The following is a 20,739-nucleotide window of genomic DNA, read 5'->3' as shown; positions in this document are numbered from 1 at the left end:
CAAACCGCGCTGCCCGCAAGCCGGGAGAGGCGAACCCTCCTGCCTGCGCTCTGGGAGAGGCTGCTCTGTTGACGCGGGGCCCGGCAACCCTGACATCACTGGAAATGGAACCCTGTGACTTCACCCCCCCCGCAGTGGTGTTCCCTCCACCCTGTCCCCCTGTTTGTGCTGATCCCAACGGGGCTGAAGCCCACGCGTGGCTCCAGAGCCTTTCCCCATTCCCCGGGCTGGCTGCAGTGTGCCCCCCCCCTGCCCCTGCCATGCCCCTCACTGCAGCCAGCAGGCAATGTCCTGGGCAGGCCCCCCCCCCCCGGCCCCATAACAGAGCGCTGGGTGTCATCCAAAACACCGACTTTTTTGCGTCTTTATTTCTGGGGCAGTGACAGCATTCGCTTCGCTGGACGTGCAGGGAGGTGGCCGGGCACAGCCTGGCATCACCCTGCCGCCCCGCGGCACGGGGATCTGCAGGGACAGCACAGCCGGGGACGAGTACGGCACAACCCGGCCACGGGGTTGGTGTCCTCTCAGTGGTCTCGCTCCAATGCCGCAGTTCTCCCCGCCGGTGCTGCCCACGAGGCTCCCGGGGCTGTATCCCCATCCCCGCAGGATGCGGGGGGGGGGCTGCGTGGGGCATGCGGCAGGGGGGTCACCGGTGCCTTGGTGCCGGGGTCACCACATATGCCGGTAGGGAAAGGCCACCTCCACGCAGAGCACCACCAGCGCCTCGGAACAGTTGTGCCGCTGCCCGGCCAGCAGCTTGCCCTCGCCCAGGGGGGCGGCCAGACCCTCCCCAGGGCCAGAGCTGTGCCAGCCCTGGCAATCCCGCTTGCGGGCTTGGCCGCCCCGCTGCGTGGATCCGTGCCAGGCCAGCCGTTGGGGCCTGCAGACGGGGATGGGGGTGAGAGGGGCTGGGGGGACACCCTCCGGGACACCTCCAGCTCTTTGCAGCAGCTCCTGCATCCATGCAAGCGCCAGGGGCGGGGAGGGGGGGAACCGACTGCAGCCCCCCTTACCCACCCCGGTTCCTGGCATGGGTGCATTTGCTCAGGGATGCCCTGCCGGCGATCACCCTGTGGCTGGACTCACCAGAGGGGATCCATCAGGACATTGCGCCCGTTGAAGGAGTAGATGGGGCCCCGTGGGGCGGCACCAGCCTGGCCCTCGAAGAGGGAGCTCCAGGACTTGGCCAGCAGCTGGCCCTGCGGGTGCAAGCAGCGGTGCTGAGCCGGGGGCCGGGGCGATGCCCTTGTGGGCAATAACTTGCCCTCGGTTCCTCCCAGCTCCCCAAAATGCAAGTGCCAAGCACGGCCGGCGTGCAGCAGGACCGGGCAAGGATCCCCCCACCGAGGCTCACCAGGGGCCACAGGGCTTTGCTGCCTGCAGCCCCCACGGGGGACGGGGGTACCTGCCTTCGTGTTGACGACGGGGAGGGTCCTGTCTGTCCTCTTGACGATGGAGACCAGGTCCTGGGCGGGGGCCGACAGGAACGCCCGGAAAGTGCCGTAGAGCCGAGCCTCCTGGGACTGCCGGTAGCACTGTAGGTCGGCACCTCGGATCCCGCTCATGTCGCCAGCGAGGGGAACGTTCAGGGCGGCCAGACGGAGCTGGGGACGGGAGGCAGGGCAGCGAGGAGGCTCAGGCATGGCCAGACATCGAGGTCTCTGCTCCCCCCTTCCTGGGAGGGTGCGAGTCTCCGACGGTGCTGGCCAGGCATGGAGGGGGTCCCCCGGGCACCTCTCCCCGCTCTCCCATGGCTAGGCCACTTGTCTCCCACCCCCAGGGCCGGGCGTTGCTTACTGATGGGATCCGCGGTGCGATGGTGGTTGGCAGGATCTGGGGCAGCCCTTGTCCCTCCTCCTTCTGGACCTGGAATAACACAGCTCAGGTCAGCCCAGGGACACCCATCCTTGTGCCGTGGGTGCAGCACCCTCCCCAGACCAACACGACCCCAGGCTCTGCGTGTGCCGGGCTGGCACTGCCCCGCCAACAGCCCGTCTCCACGGCACGTCCCTCCTGGCGCGGCCGGAGCCGCAGCAGGGCTCACCAGCGAGTCCGTCGGGGCCAGCGCGGGCAGCCCCACGTCAGGACCTCTCGTCTTCACCTGCTTCGCCTCCTGGATGGAAAGGAGACGACAGTCCCGCAGGGGCCTGTCCCCCCCCCGGCAGGCAAAGGAGGGCTCTTGTCCCTTGCTGGGACGTGAGCGGACCCGGCGGCTGCCCGCACCCCTCACCTGGTACCGTGGGGTGGAGGCGGAGGGGTCATCACCGACAAAGAGCGATTCCGAATCCTCCAGCTGCTCAATGCAACGACCAGAGAGACGGGTTAGGAGGGAACCAGCTCCTTCCCCGAGCTCTGCTGTTCCAGGGCCAAATCCAGCCCGGTGCCAGCTGCCAGGGCTGGAGCCCGGACCCCCCCTCCCTGCGAGGGACCCCGAGGGGCGTCCTCGGTGCACGGTACCAGGAGGCGGCTCCAGCCGGTGGGGGTCCGGAGGTAGGCACTGCTCCCTTCCCGCACGTAGACCAGGCTCCCCTCGGGCACGGCGCTGCCCGACTTCAGCATCAGCTCCTTGGACCTGAAGACCCACGTCTGGCGCTGGGAGGGATGGAGAGGTTCACGGCCCAGCCGGGGCGCGTGGGGCAGCTGGACAGCCTGGGGGGCTTGCCCGCGGCCGCAGCCAGGACGCACCCGGAGATCGGCGTGGGGGTCCGGCGGCTCCGTCTGAGGGATGTCAGCATCTAGAGAGCCCGGAGAGGGTGGGGGGTCACAAGGTGCCCTGGCACAGGGGCTAGATGCTCCCATGGGAGCCGGGTGGGAGAACCAGCTGCGGTGCCAGGGACCCATGCAGGGTGGCGTGGCCCTGGCACCCGGGAAGGGAGGCAAGACTTCACAAAAGGTGTTTCTGTGGAGGCTGGACCCCCCGAAACACCTGAGAAATGCCCTTACCTGCTGCCCAGCCTGCGTCGGCAGCTGCCTGCGAAGGCAAGGGGGGGGGCCTGTTACTGCTGCCGTGCACAGGGATGCCCGTCCCGGTGCATGGGGAGGGGACAGGGTCTCTCTCGGGGACAGCGAGGCCGTGGCTTACCGGCTGCTTGCAGGGCGGCGGGGCACGGATGGGGTAGATCCTCTGGAAGCAAAGACAGGCAGGTTTGTGGGGAGCCCCTCATGCCGTGCATGCTCACGCATATGCGTGCTCTGGCACAGGCATGTACACAGCCCATGCTGGACCTTACGTTGAGGTAGAGGAGACCTGGTGCTCCGGGGGGGCCGGGGGGGCCAGGTGGGCCAGGGTTCCCGGGGGGACCTCGAAGACCCTGCAGTAGAGCAGTGTGGAGGTTGGACTGGGCTATTTTGGTGCTGCCTTTTGGGAGGGCAGCTATAAGACACCCCATTGCTGTCCCTCATCCTTCCCGCTCCGTTCCCCTCCCGGGGCTGAACCTCCCCGGGCCAGGGCAGCGCGCAGATGCAAGCCAGGCAGTGTCTCTCACATGGGGTATGATCGCTCCGTAAATTTCTGGCTCCTCTTTGCCACCCTGCAGAGAAAGAGAAGATTGAGACTGATCTCCATCCTCCCCCTCTCCATCCTCCATCCCTCCATCTTCCATCCCTCCATCCCAGCTGGGGCTGTGAGCCCTGCGGGGCTGCTGGTGGGGTCAGCTGTGCTGTGGGGCATGCAGAGCCGCCTGGGCTCCGGCAGCAGGGTCCCCAAGGCCAGGCTGGGGTCCCTGGGCAACCCTCGCCATGACGGGGCCCCCCGAGCCCTGAGGACTCACCGTTTGGTACCCACTGATGGGCACCCAGGAGCCGGACTGGCTGCCAGTGCTGGGGAAAGGGAGGTGGCCTGGTTTGCATCCGTGTTCCCCGTAGCAGCACCCCTGGGTGAGCCGCAGAGAGAGGCACGATTAGACCCTGTGCTGGGTGGTGGGGACGGATATGTGTGCACGCTGTGTGCGTGCACAGCTGTGCACAGGTGTGTGCTGTGTGCATGCATGGGTGCACTGCATGCTTGCATGGGTGTGCACGCTCCGTGTGTGCATGAGTGTGTGCATCTGCACGTCCCCCAGGGGATGGTGTGACTCGCTGCCTGCCCCCCCCCCAGTGCCCCAGCCCATTTGGGGACTTCGACAGTGCCACCGGGGTGAGCCGAAGGCTGGCACTGCCCTGGCAGAGAGAGGGCAGTGGGGGAGCGGAGGCAGCGCATGGGGCTCGGGTTCACACTCAGGGTGTGCGGACAGGACCCTCCCCAGCCAGCTCCCCCCGCGCCGGTGCCTGCGGCTACAAACCCGCTCTCCAGGGTCACCCTTTTCTCCCTGGAAGGAAAGCAGAGAGTTCCCATCAGTGTCCCTGCTCCAGGGCTTCCCGGGCACTCCCGGCCCCCTGGCACAGCACCGTGTGTCGCTCCACGGGGTGACACCCGCCACGGAGCTGTGTGGTCTGGGCGCCGGCACTGGGGAACGGCCACAGCCGATGCCGTCCCTGTGCCCCCGCTCCTACCACCCGTCACCCACGGTGCCCGCTCCCCCGGCTCACCTTGGGGCCCGGTGGCCCGGCCGATCCACGGTGCCCTGCGTGGCGCGAGTCGCACTGGAAGGAGAGGATGTGCCGGGGTGAGCGTGAGGGGCTGCCCCCCGCCCCTGAACACCCACAGCCCTGGGACCCCCTACTCACCCTGTAGTCCCCCGGTGGCCCCGGCGGCCCCATGGGACCGGGCATGCCTGGGGAGCCCGTCTCTCCGGTCCGGCCAGGGCTCCCCGGCATGCCCGGTAGTCCACGTTCGCCCTTCTCACCCTGCCGGCACATGGCACACGGGGTGGTGAGCACGGGGGCTCAGCACCCCGTGTCCCCCTGGGCCCCACAGCGGCAGGGCTCTGGCCCCAGGGCCATGGATGGGCTGGGGTGGGAATCCCCCCTTACCTTTAGTCCGGGGAATCCCGGCTCCCCTCGGAGCCCTGGTTTGCCAGGGAGCGATGCAGGTCCTGCGGGACCAGGGGGTCCTTCATGCCCAGGCACCCCGGGGGGACCCTGTGGCCCTGGGAGCCCTGGTGCCCCCGGGGGTCCGTCTGGCCCAGCCGAGCCTGGAGACCCTGGAGGTCCTTCAGCCCCAGGGAAACCGGGTGGTCCCACAGCCCCCTGCAGACCAGGGGGTCCCGGCTGCCCCTCCCGCCCAGGGACCCCTGGGGGGCCTTCATGGCCTGGGTAGCCTGGGGGTCCGGGCAGGCCAGGCTGCCCGGGGGGACCTGGGGGTCCTGGATTTCCCACAGGGCTGGACGCTCCCAGCTGCTTGTTGGGTTGGAGGGAGAGAGGAAAGAGAGAGCAGAGTCGGTGAATGGCTGCGTCCCATCCCCTGGTCCCCCTCCTCTGGGCTGCCCACTCCCACGGCCACGCACCCCAGCCCTCCCCATCCCTGCCAGTCCAGCCGGGGATGGACACAGGAGCCAGCACCGGCATCGCCCACCCACCCCGGCATCGCCTCCCTGTGCCCCTCACTCTGGCTCTCACCTCGTTCCCCAATCCCTCGGGGAGGGCGGCGGGCACGGGAGGGCTCCTGGCTCCCCAGGCGCCCGGTGGTCCCGGGGGCCCTGGCGGTCCCGGAGGACCCGGCGGACCCCGGGGCCCCTGGTGACCTGGCTGCCCTGAGCTGCCGGACTTTCCTCTCTCCCCAGGGAATCCAGGCTGGCCTCTCTCTCCCGGGGACCCTCGGTCGCCTTTCTCTCCCTGTCGGGGAAAGACAGAGCCTGGCTCCCAGCTCCCGGCTCCTCATGCTTTCCGCCACCGGTGCCCACTGAGGGAACCTGCTGCCCCCCTGCCAGGGGACACCTGAGTCACCCCCCCGCCCCAGACCCCACAGCGAGAGTCCAAATCCTCAGCAGAAATGGTTTTGCACGGCCAAAACAGACATGGGATTTCTCCCAGTGGGTCACTGTGGGTCCCCGCACCCCTATGCCTCTCCACGGGGAGGACCACCTCACCTTTGGGCCGGGAGGGCCGGGACGCACGGGGCAGACGCAGCCGGAGCCGTTGTGCATCTGGAGAGGGAGAGAGTGGTGAGCCACGGGACGGCAGCCCCGGCTGCAGGGTCCGGCATGGGTGCCCTGCACCCACCTCTCACCTGGAGAGCAGGGTCCGTCTCCGGGGCTGGGGGCAACCGCCGGGGCAGCCCCTTCGCTGTCGTCTGTGCAGAGGAGAGGAGGGGCTGAGCGTGAGACCCCCCCAAGCACTGACCCCGTCCCACCCTGTCAGCCCTCCTCCCCCAGAGCCCCTTGCCCAAGTGCCCATCCTGGGCTGCCCCTCGCAGCCCCCGTGGGGACCAGGACCCCTCCACCACCTTGATCTGCAGGAACTCCTCTTCCTCCGCGCTCCCCTCGAAGATCTCTGGGGTGACCATGGGTCGGTGCTGCTAGGACGGACGGAGAGAGCTCAGTGCGGGGCTGGGGGGATCCCGGGGGGCACGCGGGACCCTCCCGCCGCCCGGGGTGGGGGCTGAGCCCCAGCTCTGCCATGGGGCTGTGCCATGCGGGTGGACGCCGGGAGCTGCCACAGCTCCTTTCCAAGGGGGCAGAGGCAGCTGAGCCGTGGCTGGGGGCTGGAGCAGGGCACGCTGCCCTGCCCGGGCTGGTGCGGCTGTGTGGGCAGCACACAGATAAGGGGGAGGACGCGGCGAGGGGCCCGGCAGAGGCTGGGGAGTTTTGGGAGGGCTGGGGGAGCAGGGGGGGGATGCTGCCGGGGAAAGGCACCTGGCCTCGCGTGCGCAGCGGAGCATGGCCCGGACCCTTCGCTGTCCCCCTGGCGAGGGGCTCCCGGCGTCTGGGGGTCATCGCCAGCGGGGGTTTGCTCAGCAGCACCTTCCGCGTGGGCTCCACGCTGCGGGCATCTCCGTCTGCAAGAGCAAAGGGGCAATAGGGTGGGAGGTGGCAGGGCTGGAGGGGGACCGGCGTGGCACGGCAATCCCAGTTCCCGGCACTTGCCGTGGCCGCAGCGGTGCCACCAGCAGCCCTGAACCTTGGCACCCCACACCTCCTTTCCTCCTCCTTGGTGGGGTGCAGGAGCCGGGGGTGCCGGGGAATCCATGCTCTCATCCTGCCATGCCTACCTTCCTCCCCATCCAGGGTGGACGCTGTGGGGGCCATGGGGCTGGTGCCCGGATCCGGCGTGGTGTCCTCCAAGCCCAGGGGGTAAAACCACTGGGCCGTGGTGGGGGGCAGGCGTCCGGCCAGCACCGAGAGGATGCAGAGCACACGGAGGAGATGCTGGGGGCCGCTGCACCCCATGCCGCTGCCTCGGGGCCAGGCTGCCCAGGACGTTGGGGCTTGGCTCATCCCGCTCGCCTGCACCGTCTGCTCCCGCTGCCCCGGCACGGCTCCCACTGTTATCACGGCGGCCCCCGCGCTGCCCGACACGCCCCTCACCCGCCCCAGCACCCGTGTCCCACGGACCGCATCCGGCGGGGGCTGAGCACCCACGCAGCCATGTCACCCTCTGCCCTGCGGCCAGGGACAAGGAGGGCAGCCGGGAATCGCAGGGAAGGGAGCCAGGGCCAGGAGGAGCTGCTGGAAGTGAGGCAAGGGAGGGCCAGGGAGGAGATGCTGCTTGGAAATGGAGAGTAAAACCAGCGAGGAAGGGAGTGGAGGAAGGGGCTGGCTGAGAGCAAGGGGCATCAGCTGTGGCGAGAGCAGCCGGGTGCTCCATGGGGTCTGCCCGGCCACTGGTGCCTGGCGCCGGGAGGGGATGGAGACCAGCTCATGGGTCAGCCAGGCTGAGCCCGGGGGACGAGGCTGTGAGAGCCCAGGAGGCATCAGGGTCCTGCAGCGGGCACGATACCTGCGCCCTGCAGTGTGTGCAGTCACCATGTCCCACACTGGGCGCAAAGGGCCCTGTGTCTCCCCAGCTCCGTCAGGGCCACCCTTAGCCGGGGGTCTCCAGCCCTCTCTGACCTCCAGCCCCTCTTCTGCCCCTGACCTGCAGCCTTTCCCCAGGGCTGGGGTTGCTCCAGACCCTGCTTGGCAGAGTTACAGGGAAGCAGCCTGAGCCCCCCACATCCTTGGGAACCCCAATGAGCCACCGAGGTTGGGAAAGAGGTGTTGGGAGCCCACAGAGCCCCGGGCCTGGGTGCACGGGGCTGCCCCATCACAGGCGGGGGAGCTGGGCTGCACCGAGCATCCTGTACTGTGCACTGAGCACTGAACACCATGCACCGAGCACCCTCCTTGGCTGCAGGGTTGTGATGGGGGTGAAGGGCAGCGTGGCTGTGGGGGTGCACCAGCCCAGCCCCTCTCCATCTCGCAGGATGGTTCTGGGATGGGGACCCGGAGGAGCGGTTCCTGGCCAGAAGAGGGGGGGCAAGAGCATCCCCATCCCTTGTGTGCGCCACCGGCCCCCAGCACTGCTCCGCTGCCTCCACCCGCAGACACAACAGTCTCCCCAGCAGGCGCTCAGCGCTGCCAAAGGCTGATAAGGTGCCGCAGCCTGAGCGGGGCCGGGCACCTGTTTGGGTTTGGTCCCTGCTTGGACACTGTGTCAAGGCTGGCGCCTCTGCCCCGAGTCATGGCCACCACGGTGCAGCAGTGCCAGCCAGGGCAGGGGCTCTGGAGCGGTGCCGGGTGCCAATGCCTTGCAGGGCCCCCACACTGGCTGGGAGGGGAGAAGGGGGGCTGGGGAGCAGGGGGGGACACAGACCCTGCCTGCCCACCTCTAGGTCCCACCTGCCTGCCTGTGTCCTGCCTGCACACATGGTGCTGACCGGCTCACCTGCACCGGAGAGAGAAGATGGTCCTGGGAGCCCCCACGGCCAGTGCCACCAGTGCTGGCACACAAGCCTCAAAATGCTGGTTTGAGCCCTAGATGTACTCACCCATGAGATGAGTTTGGGGTTCTCAGCCCAGGCCCTGCATTACAGTCTGGCTCTGCTTCTCTCGTCCTACCCACTACACCGAGCCCCACTCCAGGGCCCTGCAGCGAGGCCCAATGTTTAATGACTGTTAATTGCCATGTACAAGGTGCAGAGCGCAGTCACAAACCCCAGTGGCTCCCGCTGCTCAGCCAGGTCCTCGGTGGGTCCAGTGCAGACCCTGCGGGATGTGGTTGTTCCCTGCATGTTGTGCTCACCCTGCAGTGCCGCAATGGGCCAGGCTGGCTCCTCGTGTCCCGCACGGTGAAGGTCACCTTCCTGACAGGCTGCACCGTCTCCCTGTTGGTGCTGGTAGTAGGGGATGGTTGTGGTCATCTCATCAGTCTTTGTGGAGCCTGGGGTGGCGGATTTGCTGGCCTTGCCCAGGGCCAGTGTGGTGACGCGGCCAGCACCCAGATGCTGCTGTGGCGGTGTGTCCCTGGGCACGCGGGACAACGCTCCCTGCAGCACACAGCCGCTCCTCGTTCCACGGCACGAGTTCAGCAAGTCTCTGCCTTACCCCTGGCCACAGCGCATCCTGTCCCCGGGACAGGGAGAGGGGCTCTCTGCCACCTTGCCACCCCCTGCAGCGAGCCGGGCGCGTGGGGGACAGCCCGTGCGAGGCCTGCCCGGGCGCCGTGGCATCTCCCACCGGGCAGGGTCTGCGAGGCCGTGCTTGTGCCGGCGCTCACCCACCCCGGGCCGTGCCCACGATCCCCCTACCCCATCCAGGCAGGTCCCCTCGTCTGCCCCGAGCCCGGCGCTGGCTGAGATGCCCCTGGGGCCAGCTCACGGGTCACCCGTCCCCCCGGGTGATGCTCGGGGACCGGTCCCCCCGGGCACAGGGACGGGTCCCTGCCGTCTCCCGGGGCCTCCGCCCTGCCGCGGTGCTGCCCGGCCGTCCCTGCCCGGGCGCTGCAGGGACTGGCGGGGCCGGAGCCGCGGGGAGGGATGCTCGGGCTTCCCGCCCGGCTTGCCGCCCGCTTTTCCTCAGCAGCCGCTAGGTGCCGGCAGCCTTCAGCTTATCCCGGGGCTGTGGGGCGCGGGGAGCCGGCGGAGCCGTCCCGGGGCGTCGCTGGCCAGACTGGGGCTGAGCTGCCCGGGATGCGGTGCTGCCGGCAGCGCTTTTGCTCCCCCCGCTCCCGGGAAGTGGAGCCCACCCCGGGCTGCTCCACGCTGGGGGTCTCAGCCCCCGCGATGCAGCCCCGTATGCGCGTCCCCCAGTTCATCCCAGTTGCTCTCAGGACCGGGCGGGCGGCAGCGGGCAGGGTGTCGGGGCGGCTGCGGGGGGCAGCGGGGCTGCGAGGGGGTGGTCTGCGGGGACGGGGTGTTGGGGACGGCTCGGGGGTCTCCGTGCTGCCTCTCCGCGCTACCCGGCGCCGGAGCTGCCCCGCCGGTGGCGCCGGTGCTGAATCCACCCTCCCCGGTGCTGAACCCGCCGCCACCGGGAAGCCACCGGGGAGAGCCGCTCCCCCGCCGTCGGCGGGGGAGCGGCTCTCCCCGGTGGCGGCGGGGGGTGGGGGGGCGGCCCCCGCCGGTGGCCCCGGTGCCGGCGGGCGGGGAGGTGTGGCCAGGGGCCGCATAAAGCCGCCGCCGCCGCCGCCGCCCCGCGCCCGCCGCCAGCCGAGCGCCGCCAGCCGCGGGCGCGGAGCCGCCATGCGCGGGGCCGCCGGGCGTGCGCTGCCGCCGCAGTCGTCCTCGTCGTCGTCGTCGTCGTCGTCGTCGCCGCCGTCCTCGTCGTCGTCGTCGCCGTCGTCGTCGCCGCCGCCGCCGCCGCCGCCGCTCTTGCCGTTGTTACTGCTGCTGGCGGCGGCGGCGGGACCGGGCGGCGGCGAGGAAGCGATCCAGTGCCCGCCGTGCTCGGAGGAGCGGCTGGCTCGTTGCAAAGCACCGCAGGGTTGCGCGGAGCTGGTGCGGGAACCGGGCTGCGGTTGCTGCGCGACCTGCGCCCTCGGCCGCGGCACCCCCTGCGGCGTTTACACCGCCCGCTGCGGCGCCGGGCTCCGGTGTTACCCGCCCCGCGGCGTACCGAGGCCCCTGCACACCCTCATGCACGGCCAGGGGGTCTGCACGGACCTGGCCGACGTCGAGGCCATCCAGGAAAGCCTCCAGCCCCCAGGTAAGGCCGGTCCCGGGCGGCAGAGGGGCGAGGGGTGGGTGCCGGGGGCTTCTCGCCCCTCGCCGGGTTGGTGGCGCAGCTCCCCCACCCCCCCCGCCGCCCCTTCCCCGGGCAGCCCCGGTTTGCGGCGACCGGCTCTCCGCTCGCTTGGCGGGAGTTGGGGCGACGGGGCCGGGAGCGGGGCTGGGGGGTTCAGGGGGGGACCCCGCGGCAGGAGGGTATGGGACAGCCCGGGGATGGGCACACACGGAGCGCGTCCCAGGGAGGGAGCGGTGCTGAGCTCCCGCAGCCGGGTACCAGCGGGTCCCATTTGCGCCATCCTTACCCACCGCGGGCGCAGCAGTGCCGAGGCCAGTGGCACCGCACGTGCTGGAGTGGGGTGCTTCGTGGGGACTCATCACCCGCCGTGCCCCGGCTGCAGGGTGCCCCTGGATGGCAGGGCAGCTCGGGGTCCCGCCGGCACCCACGGCCCCCGGGGACAGGTCCCAGCTGCCAGGGAAGCTCCCGTTGCACAGTGACCCCTGCGCTGCCCCTTCCCTGGGATGCTCCCGGTGGGAAACAGGAAAGAGGCCTCGGGGCACCTGCTTCCCTCGCAGGCAGGTCAGGCTGGGCTCTGTGCCGGGGCTCTGCCAAGAGCCGTGTCCTTCCCGCGGCCGGACAGGGCAGCACAGTGCAGGCAGCAGGCAGGGCCAGGCCGGAGAAGCCTGTTGCCTGTAGGCTCTGCCTACGTGTGTCTGCCCCAGGACCCTCTCACAGGTGTCGATCGTGGCCCCCTGCCACCCCCCTGGTGCTCGGGCAGGGTCTGGGGCCGGGAGTGGAGCCCGAGGTGGGAGCCCAGCCCCAGAGCTGCGCTGGTCGCACCGCGGCTTTGACAGTGGGAACAGAACCACTCCTGGGCTGAGCGTGGAGTCCTGGCCCGTGGGGCTGGGCCATCAGTGGGTCTGGATGCTGTGCTCCCCCTTCCCTGTCCTGCGGGCTGTGATCAGGACCACGTCCCCTGGAGATGGGGAGCAGCATCCCGCCACAGGACGGTCCACAAGCTGTCCTGGCCCTGTGTCTCCGCGTGGGGTCACCCAGAGCTCCCCGACGGGCAGAAGGGGCTGGAGCGGTGTCTGTCCCTGTCCCCCCAGAAGGGCTGGAGCCCAGCTCTGCTTCCCTCCTCGCATGGCTGGTCCATGGCAGCTCCACCGGTGTCCCCATGGTGAGGAGGGCCCTTCGCGGATGGGCCCCTCCGGCGACCCCTCTCCCTGGACAGGAGTTGGCCGTGAGTGCTCGGCATGGGGTGCGCTGCGGAGACCCCCTACCCTGCCTGTCTGTCCTCATCCCACATCCTGCAGGAGCTGTCTGGGCTCCCTGGCCCGGGGCTGTGTCAGGCTGCCAAGGCCTGTTGGTTTTGGCCGTGCCCCGTGTAACGCAACATTTTTTCCCAGAGCCTTTAGGAAACAGACTTGCAGTTTTTTCCCTTCCTTCCCGCCGTGTTTTGGCCTTGCTGGGGATGGATGGGTGGCCGTGGGAGCTGGGCTCGCTCACCAGGCACCGCGCCTGCCTGCAGCGTTGCAGGTGGCAGGATGGGGGGAGTGGGCAGCAGCGAGCCCCTTCGCCCAGGACAGCCCGGCGGGACGTGGGCAGGAGACCCCGCAGCCCATTGCTCGGTCCGGCCCTGGTGGGAAGGTCCCGGTGGGACATCCGAGCCGTGGGTCCCTGTCCCGCTCTGGCAGCCCGGAGCCAGTGGGAGTGTGGGGCTGGGGGCTGCAGGCTCCATCACTCCCGCCACAGCCCTGCCTGGCACAGCGAGGGCACCCCGGCACGGCCGGTGCATCCAGTGGGTCCCCTGCGGGTAAGCAGAAGGGAATTAAATGCCTATTTAGGGGCAGAGAAGTACGGAGCAGGTGCCCCCCGGCTGTGCCTGTGTCCCCCGGGGCTGAGCGGGTGCCGGGCCAGTGGAGGCTGCAGCGGGCGGGCGGCTGGGAAGCAGTTAACATGCAGCTTGTACAGTAAACACTTTGTCTGGGGGCTCGGCCCGGGGGGGGGGGGGGGGGGGGGGGGGCTCCGCATTCCAGGGAAGAGGCTGGGATCGGCAGGGGGCTGGGCTTTCCGAAGGGTTGGGCGATGGCTCCCTGCTCCATCGCCAGAAAAGAGCCTCTCTGCTCGCCCGGGACCCGCAGGATTTGCTAGGAAGAGAGGGAGCGGGTGGCCGCTCTTCTGACCCGAGACCCTCTCCCATGGCTGTGGATCTGGGCACCTTGTGCAGGACCCTGGTCCCTGCCTCCCATCCCAGCCTTGCCAGCTCCGGGCTGGCTCCCGGGGCATCCCACTGCTGGGCCAGAGCCCTGCGACGGGGCCAGCCCCGCGAGGTTCCAGCCGCGGCTTTTCGGCACAGCCTGCGGGTGCCTGGGGGAGGTGATGGCTGAACCCGTGTGTGGCAGCTGGGAATAGGTGAGGACGTTTTCCCCAGCACACACGAGGAGTGATTTCATGCTGGGTAAATAATTATGTCTGGGAAAAACTGACCCCATGGGAGTTGCATTCATCCCGTGTGGTTGCTGTAAGCAGTGGCAGGGACGGATCCTGTTCCCTTCCTGTGTGCAGTGGCCAGGAGGGACAGCGATGGCCGAGCCCCACCTGGACGGCACACGGGCAGCAAGGACAGGCTGGGTTCAGCCCCCGGCGGTGTCCGCCCCGCATGCATCCATCACGGCCCCTTTCCGCCCGGTCAGGGGGACAGGCGAGGCTCTTGCCCTGTCCCATCTGTCCCCTGGGATGGCGTCTGGCCTTCACCCATGCTTGGGTTTCTCCGGGCCAGGTGCTACTCCTGGCAAGGCTCTGGTCCCTATGGGGAAGTGCCCCTCACTCCCTCTCCTGCATCCCGACCTCTCCTCCATCGGGCTCACATCGGGCGCTGAGCCGGGAGGTGCAGATGTGCTGGCTGGTGCCCCTGGCCAAGGGGGAGTAGGTGCCTATGCCCCAGCCACCCCCGTGCTCCGGCTCCCCACGCTCCGCCGGGACCAGCGCTTGGCAGGACGAGCACAGACTTCCCCGTGCCGGCGCCTGCCAAATCGAAAGCCCCGGCAGCCAAGAGAGCCGGTGCTGCACCGTGGCCCTGCCAGGACCACCCGCAGGCGACACTGGGGGTGCCAGACGGGGAAGCAGAGGGTGCTGGGTCTCACCACGGCTCGTGCCACGTTGGCCACAGACACGTGGATGCGTCCCCTCTGGCCCACGGGGCACGTGGGGTCCTTTGCGCCTGGGTTGGTGGAGTAGGGGGGAGCGGGGCTGGAGCTGTGGGGACCCCTGACACTTGTCCCTCTCCCACGGAGCGGGGAGGCTCTCCTCCCACAGGAACCGCGCGGTGGAGCCGGAGCCCTTCCCTGCTCCCTCGGGCTCAGCACGGTGAATCACAAGTTCAGCATGTGACCAACCTCATTTGCTGCTCCCGTTAATTGAAGGCGACGCTGAATGACTCGTTTGTGTCTCCTGTCCATGGGCCGAGCAGAAGGCTGTGCAGAAACCCTCCTCCTGCCGGGATGGGGCGGCCGGTCTGCATGGTCGCCGAGGGCAGCACCCGTTCCCATCCCCTTGGCACCCACTTCCATCCCAAACCGAGCAGAGGGGCTTACCCCAGCCCTTGGCCAAGCGGGCACCCCCCCCTCCGCTCTGCCTGTCTTCCCCTGCCGCTGGGAGACCTCTCTCTGCCGGCACAGCCCCAACCGCAACCGGCAGCACCGGGGCGGTGGTGGCCGGTGCATGGGCTGCCCTGCGTGGCCAAGGCTGCCAGGCAGAGCGGGACCGGGGAGGGAGAGATGTGGGGAGGTTTGGGGGCACCGCGTGCTGCTGGGCCGGCATCCAGGTGGTGCTTCCCAAGGGGCTGGGGCAGAGCAGGCTGCACCGGGAGCCGTACGGGGGGCTGGCAGGTCGGGGGCCTCCAGGCTCCACAGAAGTTGCTTTTTCCATATCTTTGTGCATGAGTGCGAGGAGTTCCCTCGTCCAGCTGGTGCAGGAGGATCGCCAAGGGAGGCGAGAGGCTCCTCGAGCTGCCGCGTGTCGCTTAGCGGGTGAGAAGATCACCCCAAGGACTGCAGCGATCCCCGTCACAGGGAGGGATCCCGGAGCTGGTGCATGAGTCAGGGGACCGTGGGTCCCAGAGCTCTGTCCCCAGAGCCGAGTGCCGGCAGGAGCCGCCTCGCCGCCCAGAGGCACCGACAATTCATGTGACCTTATGAAAATGTTATTGGCATCTGGTTTTATTTAAGCTGAGAGATTTGACGCTCTGAAGGTGGCTGGCGGGGGGAGGAGGGGTGTTTGTCCATGCTGGGGCTGGGTGAGGGCTTTCCCCGGGCAGCGGGCAGTGGCCGGTGCCTCCCGGTCCTGCCTTTCCACGGCGCAGGAGCAGCGCATGGAGGTGCCGGGACTTTGGCATGGTGGTCCCCACCAGTGCCAGGTCTCCCACCCGGCTCTTCCTTGCGTGTCTCCCCGAGGACGTGGAGGGGGGAGGCAGGGGTGGGAAGGAGCATCCCTGCCCGAGCCCCCGGCTGGGCTCTGCCGCCAGTGCCTGCGTTGCGCCATGGCCCCGTGGCTGGTGTGTGCCAGGGCTGGCATCGCTCTGCACGGGGTCCTGGAGACTTTGGGTTTGTGTTTCAAATTTCAAGGGCATGAGCCATTTCCTGGAAAAAACTGACAGATTAAACAAAAAGCAAATCAACACAGACGAAGGAGAAGGCTTTGATTGGGGCTTTGCTGTGAACTTTAACCAGGCTGCTGGGAGCTGGTCCAGGAGCCCTTCATCGCAGGGGAGCCACCGCATGAGGTGCCGATGGGAGACCGGGGCTGGGATCCCATGGGGATGCGGCGGGCAGGAGGCTGCAGCTCTGACCCCACTGCCTGCCTGCTGCCTGCCTGCTGCCTGCCTGCCTGAGGGAAGGGCTGGTGCTGGGCATCACCCTGGCAGCCTCCGTCCCTGGTGCTGTGAGCCCCTGGGTGCTGCTTCCACCCACTGACCGCCCCCCGCCTGATTTGGGAGCTTTTTCCCATTGCTGGCTGCAATATTGATGAATATAAACCCAATCCCGGGATAAACTCAGGCAGGGAGCCCTGGCCACTTTCCTCTTACAGCCCAGGCGGGTTGGGAATCAAAATGCTGCTCAGGCTGTTCCTGACGTGGCTCCGAGCGCAGGCGGGACCCTGGCTCCCGGGGGCGTCCCCCCTCCACAGAGTGTTAACGGGCCCCAAACTGGAGGGACCGGCAGCTTTTTAAAAAATAAAGTCGCGCCGAGAGCTCGAGTCTCATGACGCTCCGTCCAGCTGCCAACATCTGGGATCGCAGTTTGGCTGTGCTCCTGGCGCAGGCGAGGATGCCAAACGCCGCCTTTTGGGATTGGCCCCGCGGGAGATTAACTTTCTTATTCCAGGAATTTCTTCTTTCATGTCTTTGCGGGGGCCGTGCCCCATGGCAGAGCACAGCTCTGCTCTCAGCCGTGGCGCCCGGTGCCGCCCCAGGCCTGGCGGGTGCTCAGCACCGCCCCGGTGCAGCCCCGGTGCCCACGTTCCCACTGCAGCTCCTCGGAGGCAGCTTTTTGGGGGCACCGGGGGCTTCCTTGGGCTTCCTGTGCATCCCAGGGTCACCTTCGAGCCCCGTGGGTCTGGTGCTGTGGGTGTGCCTGGTGGCACATGGCTGGCCAGGGCACAACCAAACTCTCGTGCCACGCAGCACACTGGAGCAACTGCCCGGCGCTCTCGCAGCGTGCGTTTGCAACCCTACAATAACAGACACATGGCAACAAGCCCGTGAATCGTGGCTAATGAGTCGTAAAAACTCCCAGGAGTTGCAGGGAGAGCTCAGCCCAGTGCGGTGGCAGGGGCAGGAGGGGAACCCGGGGCTGGGGGTGATGCCTGTGGGGACCGGGGAGGGCGGTGTGGGGGTCCGGCAGCACCGGCTGCACGTTGTGCCTGGGGGTGCAAGTTGCTCCACAGGGGCCAGGGCACCGTGGCGGCACCGCCATCCCCGGGGCTGCCCCGTGGCACTGAGCCCCCCCCGTCTGTGTCCTTGCAGAGAAGGAGGAGGTCGACCACCCCAACAACAGCTTCAGCCCCTGCAGCATCCACGACCGCAAGTGCCTGCAGAAGCAGCAGGCGAAGCGGGTCAACAACGGCAACAAGATGCGCAACAGTGGGAGCCCGTACCACCGCGAGGAGACGCGGCCCATAGTGAGCACCGCGGTGGGCGGCTGGCACCGGGGCGGTGCCGGGCTGGGGAGGGCAGGGTGGGTGCTGAGCAACCCTGGGCCGTGCTCCAGGGTTGGGGTCCCGGGGCGCTGGGGCGGGGGCACGTGCCAGCCCCGCTGCCGGCTCAGCCCCCGCTTCCCGCAGGCACAGGGCTCGTGCCAGAGCGAGCTGCACCGGGCGCTGGAAAGGCTGGCCGCCTCGCAGACCCGCACGCACGAGGACCTGTACGTCATCCCCATCCCCAACTGCGACCGCAACGGCAACTTCCACCCCAAGCAGGTAGGACGGGCTCTCACCCATCATGGGGGGGCCACTTGCGTGGGGGCATTTTGCAGAGCCAGGGTGACACCAGGAAGGGGGAGGGATGAATGGACGAGCCGGTGCTGGGGCATGGCAGGGCACCCGTGGCTCCTGGCTTCGGTGGGAATCACCCTTCGGGTGTTGTGGGGCCCTTTGCAAAAGCCCCGGGGTGGGATGGGGGTGGGAAACCCCCCCGAGAGCTCTCGGTTGCCCCGGCCAGGCAGCCCATGGGGATGGGGCCGTGGGGGCCAGGCTGGGCACCCCCTCACCGAACCCGTCCCCTCAGTGTCACCCGGCGCTGGACGGGCAGCGGGGCAAGTGCTGGTGCGTGGACCGCAAGACGGGGGTGAAGCTGCCGGGTTTCCTGGAGCTGAAGGGGGACTTGGACTGTCACCAGCTGGCGGATAGCATGTGAGCACGACCGTGGCGGCCCCGCGCCACGCCACGGCCAGGACACCCACCGGGGCTGCATAGGAGAGGAAGAGATGGGACGCGATTGCCGAGCAGCTCCCCGGTGCCGGGGGACCGCGGCACGGGCCCCGGATCGCCGCTGTGCTCTGCGCCATGGGCTGCCTATGGCACGGGGCACGGCACGGCGACCTGCGCCACGACCACTAGCCAGCCGCCACTGCCGAGGGGTCCCCGGCACGTGCCAGCGGCACCTCCATCCCGCACGGACGCTTGCTTGGACGGATGCTGCCCTGGGGCTGGTGTCAGGCCGCCCGAGCGGAGCGGGTGGAGAGCACCCACGATGCAGCCGCCCCTCGGTGCTGCTCCCGCCGGCTCCGATGTCTGCCCACCCCGCGGTGCCCCCCCCGGCTTTCGCCCCAGCCCCTCCGTGCCGCGGCACTGCCGGGGGACCCGGAGGCCGATGGCTGCGGCAGAGGCTCGGCTGCTGCCCTGGTCCAGCCCGGCCCCGCAGGCGGCCACGGACACGCCGGCTCCTCGTGGGGTGCCGCGGCGGTACCCCTGCCCGCAGTGCCTTGCCGTCCACACCAGACCTCTGCGTGCGGCTGCTGGAGAAGTGCCTCATCCTGCCCTCCCCGGTGGCGGGAGGCTGCCCAGGCAAGGACCGGTCGCGGAGGGGGGCCCGGAGAGACCCCCCCCCCTTGCCACCGCCTGCCTGGGACCCTCCCCGCCTCCATCTCACCCAAAGCGTGTGCGTGCGATGGGCATCATCGCAGCCGCACAAAGCAATAAGAGACCTTCCCCCTCCGTGCTGCAGCCCCCCCAGCCCCATAGCCCGGGTACTGCCTGCCCCACAGCCCAGCCCTGTCCCGCTCCCTGCGCAGGGACAGAGCTGGCGGCCGCAGCCTTTTCCTCCCGTCCGTCCCGTCTCCCCCTGCCCCGTCCCCAGCTACCGTCCCCGGGGCGAGGGGGGGCAGGCACCCCCAGGCGTGCGGGGGTGCGTCCCTGCGGGCGCTGGGTCCAAGGGGAGGGTTGGGGGGCAAGGGACACCCAGGAAACACCTCCCAGCAGGAAGGGCTTCTTTTGTTTGTTTTTTTTTTTTTTCTTCCCCAAAGATTTTTAATATTTGAAAAATGTTGTTGGTGGGTTCTTAAAACTGACTGTGTGGCCCCTGAGGCAGAAATCCTCCATCTCCACGGAGCGGGGTACTGCCGGTGATGGTTTCTGTCTTCTCTTCTTCCAACTTGGCCAGCGTGACAAAACCGGGCTGAATTTCTGGAACGTCTCAGTGACAGGATCTGCAGATTTCGCCAGCACAAAGTTCTCAGCTGAGAAATTGTCACTATTTTTGTAGCTATATTTTTTCTTCTTTTTTTTTGAGCTGGGCTGGAAATTTTTCACCTAAATGTCTTTTAGGCGAGAAATGGCCGTGCTGGCTGCCATGGCAAGTGTGCCAAAGACGGAGGGGATTTTGCCAATCCCCACCCCCCAGCTCCATGGCCACAGTGGGAGGTTTTGGTTTTCCGTGTGGGTTTGCCCCGTGCATGCCAGTGGGTGCCAAGGCCCCTGATGGGAACGAAATGTTTCCGTTTTAGTGAAACACCCTCCTGCCCCGCGCCGGTCCCCGACAGCTCCCCGGCATGGCAAGGCATGGCATGGCACGGCACGGCACAGCACGGCACAGCAGCTCCCTGGCACTGGTGGGGACGTCCCCATGTCTCTTGGCAGGGGCGCGGGTGGCACGGGGATTGGCAAGTGCTGCGGTCGCGTTGGCCAGGGCTGGCTGGACAGCGAGGATGGAACGAGCTGGGGTGGGGGCTGGCACCAGGCTCAGCATCGCAGCTCATCGGCACGGCTTCGCCTGGCTTCTCACCTGGGTGACAGTGTCCCCGTGTCACGCCCCGTGTCCCGAGGTGCACGTGTCCCAGTGTGGCCCCAGTAACTCCCACCGTGTGTCCGGTGGGGCTGTGCTCCTGCCCCCGCCCCGCTGCAAACCGCCGTCCCCGGCAGGGTCCCACAGAGCTGTCGAGCCACCGGCTGCATCCCTGCTCGGTGCCTCACCGGGCTCCTGCCAAAATCCCCCAATTGCCCTGGTACCCCGCCAGACCCCCTGCCTGCCCTCGTGCCCTGCCGGACCCCCTGCCTGCCCCGGCGCCCGCCCGGCTGGCTGTGTGTGGCCCCGCTCGGCGGAGGCTGCGCACAACTTCCAAACTGAGTCAATTTGCCAGGATGGTGGTCGGTGAGGACGGGGGTCCCTGCCCCTGCCGGAGCCCCCTGCGCCCCAGTACCACCGTGGAAAGGATGGGTTTCCCAGGGCGAGGGGAGGTGCTGTTGGGGACCATGGCCGGTCACGGTGCTGGTCCCGTGTGGCCGTGCCGGCAGCACCACGGTGGGGTGCAGGATGCAGTGGGCAGCCCCAGCCCGCCGGGCTCAGCCGCCCGGACCCTCCCTGCATGCGGCCAGGGCAGCGCTGGCAGATCCAGTGGAGCCTCTCCTGGTTTTGGGGTGGCCGGGAGGCGGCCAGGCAGGGGCCGGGGATGCCAGCGCTTGCCAGGGCATGTTCTGTGTCCAGCTCAGAGGGCTCCAGCATTTTGTATCGTTTCTCCTGTAGTTTAAGGCTGTATTTACACATGATCATATACCAGCGTAAGGCTCCCCAACCCCAGCGGTGTTTTTCTGCGCCGATGTGATTTCTGTCAGTTCCTCCTGGGCCAAGCCTGTCCCTTCGGACTCCCATGTAGCACCAACCCTCTTTTACAGTAAACTTGAACCTTTGTATCATCAAAAAGAAAAAAAGAAGATAATTACTGTA

At 68.4% G+C, this 20,739-nt stretch overlaps 2 protein-coding genes across 2 annotated transcripts; one reads left to right on the top strand and one right to left on the bottom strand.

Moving 5' to 3' along the window:
* Positions 1–669: 669 nt before the first annotated feature.
* LOC115344763 (collagen alpha-1(XVIII) chain-like) lies at positions 670–9,418 on the bottom strand. Its single transcript, XM_041125391.1, has 21 exons — positions 9,402–9,418; positions 9,100–9,190; positions 7,274–7,303; positions 5,967–5,984; positions 5,497–5,712; positions 4,912–5,220; positions 4,666–4,785; positions 4,528–4,581; positions 4,281–4,307; positions 3,771–3,872; positions 3,486–3,530; positions 3,231–3,311; positions 3,083–3,124; positions 2,944–2,971; positions 2,458–2,735; positions 2,231–2,293; positions 2,045–2,113; positions 1,798–1,866; positions 1,410–1,604; positions 1,087–1,199; positions 670–880 (listed from the first exon to the last, which is right to left on the bottom strand). The coding sequence occupies exons 1-21, from the start codon at positions 9,416–9,418 to the stop codon at positions 670–672; spliced, it is 2,178 nt and encodes a 725-aa protein (XP_040981325.1).
* A 1,101-nt stretch (positions 9,419–10,519) lies between these two features.
* IGFBP4 (insulin like growth factor binding protein 4) lies at positions 10,520–20,739 on the top strand. Its single transcript, XM_030023116.1, has 4 exons — positions 10,520–11,000; positions 17,047–17,201; positions 17,364–17,498; positions 17,806–20,739. Exons 1-4 carry the CDS (start codon positions 10,538–10,540, stop codon positions 17,932–17,934), a joined length of 882 nt encoding a protein of 293 aa, XP_029878976.1. The 5' UTR covers positions 10,520–10,537; the 3' UTR covers positions 17,935–20,739.

Source organism: Aquila chrysaetos, chromosome 8, assembly GCF_900496995.4.
Source record: "Aquila chrysaetos chrysaetos chromosome 8, bAquChr1.4, whole genome shotgun sequence".
Classification (NCBI taxonomy): Eukaryota; Metazoa; Chordata; class Aves; order Accipitriformes; family Accipitridae; genus Aquila; species Aquila chrysaetos.
Note: the sequence above shows the minus strand (reverse complement) of the source record. Positions and strands in the feature narration are given on the sequence as shown.